Genomic DNA, 8,510 nt, shown 5'->3' with positions numbered 1-8,510 from the left:
TCTGTATTCTTCCTCCATTGCGCTTTTCCATAATTCAGCTTAAGGACCATTCTGCTATAGCAAGATTTGATGCATTATTTGCATAACAGACTGGAACTTTACGAATTCTTGTAGATCTTCTTAAGTTTTCATTTAGCACATCAGAATTTACAACATTTTCATTTTCTTCCAATGTTTCATCATTACTTACGGTAGGTGTATCTGTATTGTTAATTATTATGGCTTCTTCTGATGGTACATCATCACTAACAATACATTCACTTAATGAAACTGCAGGAGTATTTTTTGAACTACCAACTGTTATAACTTCATCCTCTGAATAGTAACATTCTGAATCAGAATCATTTTCTTCGATACCAAAATTATCATTTTCTTCGGTTGAGCTAATAAAATTGTTCGGGTTTTCATCGAATGGAATATAATAGACATTGTTGTTGTCTTCACACACATCTTTGAGAAATTTGTCTTCCAAAAATATTGCATTTCTACTAATTGTAATTTTCTTCGTTTTGTAATCAAGAAATCTATATGCTTTAGATGTAGCACAATATCAAGCAAATAACAATTCTTTACCTTTAGGATCAAGCTTCTTTCGTTTTTCTTTTGGAACCTGTACAATAGACATACAACCATTTACTTTTAAATGTTTCAAAGTTGGCTTACGTCCTGTCCAAACTTCTTCAGGTGTAGAATTTTCATTACCTTTACAGGGTAAACGATTTATAAGATATACAGATTTATTTACTGTTCCTTAACAAACTTACTCGGCGTGTGAAAGGCATTAATGAAATTGTCCCAAATTTGCTTTGCTGTTGAAGCGTCTTGAATATGAACAAACAATAAAGTATCCACCAGTAAAATTAGTTTTGATCGAGCCATAATGATTTTCTTAACATCCTCTTCTGTTCCTAATACGGATTTCCACAAGCCTTCCATTTCCAGATAAGCCCTCACAGCAAACTTCCATTGCTCCCAGTTATCACGACCTTTCAACCGTTCAATTTGCGGTAAGCCAGATAACATAAAAATTAAAAATAAATGATATTTTTCTCAAAATTTAAAAATTTGATTATTTATTCGACAATTCAACAAATAATATAAACTTCAAGTCTTCACACTAACATTTTGTTATTGTACGCTTGTTTATAAAAACAAAACAGATCAAGAGCGAGAGCAGCACTAGTGTGTTGTTATTGTCTAGAAACATGAAATTAAGTATGTGGAGCCTGGCTTAAGTTATACTATACACATATCCATGTTTTTAACGTGTTTTTGGAAAAACTCAATGAGTTTAAATACAGCCGTTCACATATTAAATTATCCTGTTTTTTGCTTCGAAATGTTTTTCCTACTTAAACATTTTGTTTTAAAAATCTTATATACCCTTCACCATAATGTTTTAAAAAACAGTCATTACGAATTTTATTACAAAAAATCATAAATTGCCAATTGTAGCCCATTTTATACGATCTAAATTAATCCGGGCTCCACATGCTTAACTTCACATTTCTAGGTTCAATATTATAGAAATTTTAAAAAGTACCTTTTGAAGAACGAAAAAGTACCAAAAACTTCCCTTTTATGGGTTCCCACTTAATCCAGGCTCTACATAATGTTTCTAGGTTCAATATTATAGAAAATTCAAAAAGTCCCTTTGGAAGGTTATTACCTAGTCAAGGCTCTACATGCAAAATTTCATGTTTCTAGGTTCAATATTATACAATATTCAAAAAGTACCTTTTGTAGAACGAAAAAGTACCAAAACGTCAACTTTTATGTGTTGTGGACTAATCCGGGCTCTACATACTTAATATCATGTTTCTATGTTCAATATTGTAGAAAATTCAAAAAGTACCTTTTGTAGAGAGAAAAAGTACCAAAAAGTCTCTTTTTGAAAGTTCTTAAATAGACAAGGCCCAACATACTTAATTTCATGTTTCTAGGTTCAATATTATAGAAAATTCAAAAAGTAATTTTGTAGGACGAAAAAGTACCAAAAAGTCCCTTTTTATAGGTTCTTACCTAGTCAAGGTCCTACATGCTAAATTTCATGTTTCTAGGTTCAATATTATAAAAAATTCAAAAAGTACATTTTGTAGAACGAAAAAGTACCAAAAAAAGTCCCCCTTTATAGGTTCTTACCCAGTCAAGGCCATAAATGCTAATTTCATGTTTCTAGGTTAAAATATTGTAGAACACAACGTAACATCATATTCATTCTTTGATTTGTGTTTATAAACAAGAAACCACAATAACAAAAAATTTACCGTTTGATACTGTGTTTTGTTTTTGTTTGTTTATTGTTTTGTATAAGCATGCTCAAAAAATATAAATTTTTTCATGAAATTTTCAGAGGTGGTCTCGGATTTATACTCATATGAACCGATTGGGCTGATTTTAAATAGCGTTCTATTCGATCGTATTTCCAAAAGAATTATTGAAAATTCGGATCTCGCAGATATCTGGGGTCTTCTGAAAACTGATTTCAACATACACACAGACAGAAAGACGGACATGGCTAAATCGACTCTGCTATCTATAAGGATCCAGAATATATATACTTTATAGGATCGAAAATATATTATAGAAATTACAAACGGAATGACAAACTTATCTCACGAAGGTGAAGGGTATAATTAAGATTTTCACTTAAATTACATTAAATTTAATATTTAAACACAATTATTTATTAAATTAAAACAAATTAAAAATCTATTCAACAACAATATTAATATTTTTGTAATTTCAATTTTTATTTTTGACATTACTTTTTGTTCTAGCTGTGTTCAATTAACTAAAGTACAAAAAAAGTCATTCCTGTTCTAAAAACATTATGTGATTTATAATTAAACATGTCGAATTAAGATGTTTTTGAGCTTAAAAACAAATATATGGGAAAACGAGTAAAATATGAAGTGTTTTTTGAAAAAACAAGATGTGTTTCAAAAAACACGAAGGTATGAACGCAGTATTAGAAGCCAAAAAATAAACTTTTTGGTACTTTTTCATTTTTCAAGAGTTACTTCTTGAATTTTCTATAATATTAAACCTAGAAACATGAAATTAAGTCGGATTTAGGTAAGAACTCAAAAAAAGTAAAATTTTTTGTACTTTTTTTATACCCTTCTCACGAAGGTGAATAAGTTTGTCATTCCGTTTGTAATTTCTATAATATAATTTTCCGACCCTATAAAGTATATATATTCTGGATCCTTATAGATAGCGGAGTCTGTTGAAATCAGTTTTTAGAGGACCCCAGATATCGGCGAGATCCGAATCTTCAATAATTCTGTTAGACATGCTTTCGAGAAGATCGCAATTTAAAATCAGCAAAATCGGTCGGTAAATAACGGATATATGAGCAAAAATCCGAGACAACCTCTGAAAATTTCATCAAAAAATGTAATATTTTTTCATGCTTTGTTAAATAAGCAACAACAACACTGTATATTAGAAAAAGATGTACACGTGTGTGTAGATGTATTTGGTTTTATTCATCTGTGTATTTTGTTTTGTATGTTTGGATGCTGTGGCGTCATTGAGTTGTGTATTTTTTTTTAGTTTTTTTTTTGTGAATTCTGTTCGTATATTTGGATGTAGGTTGGTTTGTGTATTTTGTTTTTTATTTCGTTTAGCGTTATTGTTGTTCATTTTTTGGTTTTGCTTTTGGTGTAATAATAATGTAGTCGGAAAAAATTTATAAAACTAATATGTTTAAAATACACTATGGTGGTGGGTATATAAGATTCGGCACAGCCGATTATAGCACTCTTACTTGTTGTTTTTCAAAAGGTACTTTTTGAATTTTTCATAATATTGAACCTGGAAATATTAAATTAAGTATGTAGATTCTGAATTAGGTGAGAACCGACGGAACTTATAGGTACTTTTTCGTTTTTCAAAAAGTACTTTTTGAATATTCCATAATATTAAACCCAGGAACATGAATTTATGGGTATAGATTCAGAATGAGGTGAGTACCCATAAAAGGGAACTTTTTAGTTTCGAAATTAGGTGAGAACCCAAAAAGGGAACTTTTAATGCTTTTTCGTTTTTAAAAAAGTACTTTTGAGTTTCCCACAATAATGAACCCAGAAACATGAAATTTAGTATGTAGTGCCCGAATTAGACAAGAACATATTAAAGGGGCTTTTTGGTACACTTTTGTACCAACACATTGTGTTTTTAGTTTTAAATAATAATGAACCAATAAACATAAAATAAAGTATGTAAAGCCCGGATTAGAAGAGAACACATCAAAACGAATTTTTGGTACATTTTCATTCTACAAAAGGTTCTTTTTGAATTTTTTTAATATTGAACCTAGAAACATGAAATTAAATATGGGCATTTCCACCGAAAAGTCCACCATGGCTCAAAAACTAAAAGTCATCAACTTCTATTATTTTAGAAAAAGATTAAAATTTTATTATATTAAAGACCCCAAAGCTTTTCTTAACCACTATGATGAAAAATCGGAACTAAAAGTTACAATAATATTTCAGGCATATTTTTGCACCTTTAGTAGCATTTGCTTTTAATAGTTTTTATTATTTTAAAGGCTAGTATTTAAATGGACTTTTATCGGAAAACATTTGTTGAAACAATAGTTATCTTAAAACATACAAATATAAAAAGATAAAGATCCTTAAAAGGCAAATTTTCGGTTTTCTTTCCTAGACTTTTAAATGTCACGTTCGTCACGTTGAAACAGTATTTATCCCAATAACTTTTTAGTTGGCATTCAAAAGTATTCAAAACTTTGAATCTAAATAAAGTTTAGTATATAGAACTCAATTTAAAAGAAAAAAATAATTCTAATTCAATTTTTTATAGAATTTCAAAGTCTATCACGTCACGTCACATTACATAAATTTTCTCAAGTGCAACCTTCGAATTGTGAAATATTGTTATTTAAAAAGATGTGATATTTATGCAATTTATTCAGTTAGGTGATAGTTATGATTTTTTAGTTGTTAAGTGGAAGAAAAATCACAGAAATTCAACAAATTATATTTTTAAAAAATGTATGGAAAAAAGTGATTTTTTGTGTGTTTGTATTATAAGGATGGCGAAATTTTAGTTATATACCCAAGTTTATGAGTATATCAAATGTGCTATGCCCAATTTTTAAAAAAAAATTAGGATGAACGATTTTGTGTATGTCAAAATTATTTGTGTTGAATTTTATGGTAATACAAGCATTTTTAAAAGTTTTATGTTAATTAATGTTAATTCTTATATGTTTCTTATAAGGGAGCTATTTTCAACTAAAATGTTATTAAATAGTCGAAATATTTCTCCGATTCCAAAAACTTTTAACAATGTCCATCCAAAATAAATCTATGGACTAATTAATTTTCAATAATATTGCAAATTTCATCATTGGCAATTTTTTGTCACATCACGCCACGTCACACATAACGGCTTGTACAAAAAAATCTGAAAACAATTTTTAGTTCTAAAAGCTGAAAAATAATCAATGAATACTCCAAATTACAATAAAAAGGGTTTTTACCAAATAGCCAGGTGAAACTCGAAAATTTTTACATTTTTGTCAAAAAAGAAATAAACAACTTCTATTTCTGTCACTTCGCGTCACGCACTTTAACTACTTATATCTTAAGGCCATTGAGATCATTCAATTTCTTCTTCCTACCAGTTATAGAGCTACTGAAGCCCTATATAAAAATAAAGAATTTTTAAAAAATATATATGTGACGTCACGTTCGTCACGATGGAAATGCCCATATGTAGAATAGGAATTATATGATAACCAAAAAAATTACTTTTTGGTACTTTTATGTATTTTAAAGGTACATTTTGAACCTAAAAATATTAAATTTAGTATGTAGAGTTTGAATTATGTAAGAACCCATAAAAGGGAACTTTTTCGTTTTTCAAAAGGTACTTTTTAAATATTCTAAAATATTGAACCTGGGAACATGAAATTAAGTATGTAGATTTGGAATTATGTAAGAACCCATAAAAGGGAACTTTTTGGTACTTTTTCGTTTTTAAAAATATACTTTTTGAGTTTCCTACAATAATGAACCCAGAAACATGAAATAAAGTATGTACAGCCCGGATTAGACGAGAACACATTAAAGGAGTTTTTTGGTACTCTTTTGTTATAAAAGGTACATTTTGAATTTTCTATAATATTGAACCTAGAAACATGAAATTAAGTATGTAGTGTCGGAATTAGGTGAGAACCCAAAAAAGTAAACTTTTTGTTTTTTTAAAAGGTAATTTTGAATTTTCTATAATATTTAACACAGACATATGAAATTAAGTATGTAGAGTCTGAATTAGGTGAGAACCCATAAAATGGATCTTTTGGGTACTTTTTCGTTTTTCTAAAGGCACTTTTTTAACTTTCTATAATATTGAATATAGAGACATTAAATTAAGCATGTTGAACCCGAAGTAAGTGATGTAGAATTTAGCATGTACTAGTGCTATAGTGGTATACGGTGATGACCCCATGCATGGAAAAAATAAGTACTAAGTAATCTCAAAGCTCTGAAAGACAATGGTGTAAGCTTTCTTTTAAGCAAAAAATAACTGCAACAAAAAAGTCAAGTTTGAAAATAGGGGAAAATTAATTGCCAAATATTAAAAAAATGTTATTCTCTTGTTAGAACCAATACATAAAAAGTTACACTCATTGAAATGTTACACTCACTGTATTACCAAAATGTCCCCTCTAAGTCCTGCAGTTCTTAACCGATAAAGTTGAAAATTTGTGTCTGACCTACTATCCAATAGTGCTTACCTTAGTGCAAATTAAGTCAAAATCGAATTTTTGAGTTGGGTCACATCACATGAAATTTTCCAATGTATATATACAGTATGGGCTCGTTTTGCGCAACCGAATGAAAATCCGGGTTGTTGCAATTTGCGAAATGTTGCAGTGACTGACCACTAAAATCCCATACAATCATGCCATTAAATTCTATTAACATGAAATCTATCTAAAAAAGCCTGCATGACCAAAGACTATCCATCCCCAGTTCCTATTCCCTGTTTAATCCTCACCTTTCCCCATCCCTTTCCCCACTTGTAAGGTTGAGGTGGTTGGTAGCAGTGCCGAGAACCTGAATGGCAAACAAGTGGCAAAAGAAGATTATCACTAACAGATCCCCTCCGGTGCCACGACATGATCCTGATGCTACTAACTCTCTGCTTACCGAGATGAAAGTCTCTGAATCCCCTCCTAAACTAACCTGAAGCACCCAAATGTGCTACGAAAAATTTACGGGTACTACTAGCTGAGGAAGACCTCGATATTGGCCTGGTAAAAGAAGCCTGGGTCTCGGACTCTGAAGTCAAGGGGATCCCAGCCTCCACATACAATATTCTATATGAAAGAAATAATGGTAAGCGTTGGTCATGTCTAATTGGTAAATGGTAAAATTAATCTCATAAAAAACTGAACTTGAGAATCGATGAATGAGTATCATGCTGATAATTTCAAAATCCTGCAATAATTGTGGCATGTTAGAATATCTTCGTCCTACTTGAAATTTTTTATTTACTGTAAAGTTGCATTAATTCAATGTATCCGAGACAACCTCTGAAAATTTCATCAAAAAAGACATATTATTTCCATGCTTTGTTAAAAAAGCAACAACAATGCTGTGAATAGGAAAAATATGTACATGTGCATGTGTAGATGTATTTGGTTTTATTCAGCTGTGTATTTTGTTTTGTATGTTTGGATGTCGTTGGCTTCATTGAGTTATGTATTTTGTTTTTTTTTTTTTTTTTTTTTGAATTCTGTTCGTATATTTTGTTTTTCTGTTTTTCGTTATGTATGTATGCTTAGATGTCTGTTGGTTTAGATGCCTTGTGTATTTTGTTTTTTTTTTCGTGTTTAAAATACACTATGGTGAAGGCTATATAAGATTCGGCACAGCCGAATATAGCACTCTTACCTGTTTTAATTTAATATTAATTCGTAAGGTTTTAAATATTAATATATTGCATATTCACAGAAAATTTTTTTCGGCATAAATATTATGAACTCCTTTTATTGAAAAAAGAAAATAATAGGTTTGTTTGAATATATTTCTAGTAATAGAAGTATAACACGGGAAAAATAAAAAATATTCTCAAAAATATAAAAAGTCAACGAACAAAATTCAAGAAAATTTTGTATCATTGTCATTATATTGCAAAATTGAAATCTAATTATATTATTTTTTTTTTTTCAAACAAATCAATACAGAACAAATTTTGTTTTAATACTTATTACTGTACAAAAATAGTAAAAGAGAAAAATATTTTTTTTCAAAGAGCTTACTATATTTTAGATTTTTTTTGTAAACGAACAGAATACGTATTTAAACGGAATCTAGAAGCATTGACTTAAAATATTTCAAATTTATTTTTCTATTTGTTAAAAAAATGTTTGATTTTTTAATTCTTTATGATTTTTAGATTAAAATCGATGAATTTTTCATGTAATTTGATAGCCCTTTTGAAGAATGAATGTTAACTATGGT

At 29.3% G+C, this 8,510-nt stretch overlaps 1 protein-coding gene across 2 annotated transcripts; it reads right to left on the bottom strand.

The window, feature by feature from the left end:
• Nucleotides 1-14: 14 nt before the first annotated feature.
• On the bottom strand, nt 15-966 carry LOC124419439. 2 transcript variants are annotated; one of them, XM_046948946.1, is made up of 3 exons: nt 765-966; nt 574-702; nt 15-502 (listed from the first exon to the last, which is right to left on the bottom strand). In XM_046948946.1, exons 1-3 carry the CDS (start codon nt 934-936, stop codon nt 489-491), a joined length of 315 nt encoding a protein of 104 aa, XP_046804902.1. In that variant the 5' UTR covers nt 937-966; the 3' UTR covers nt 15-488. The 2 variants fall into 2 exon arrangements, with proteins under 2 accessions (XP_046804902.1, XP_046804895.1); XM_046948939.1 differs by having other exon boundaries at nt 15-702.
• Between the last annotated feature and the right edge of the window lie 7,544 nt (nt 967-8,510).

This window comes from Lucilia cuprina, chromosome 2, assembly GCF_022045245.1.
Source record: "Lucilia cuprina isolate Lc7/37 chromosome 2, ASM2204524v1, whole genome shotgun sequence".
Taxonomy (NCBI): domain Eukaryota; kingdom Metazoa; phylum Arthropoda; class Insecta; order Diptera; family Calliphoridae; genus Lucilia; species Lucilia cuprina.
Note: the sequence above shows the minus strand (reverse complement) of the source record. Positions and strands in the feature narration are given on the sequence as shown.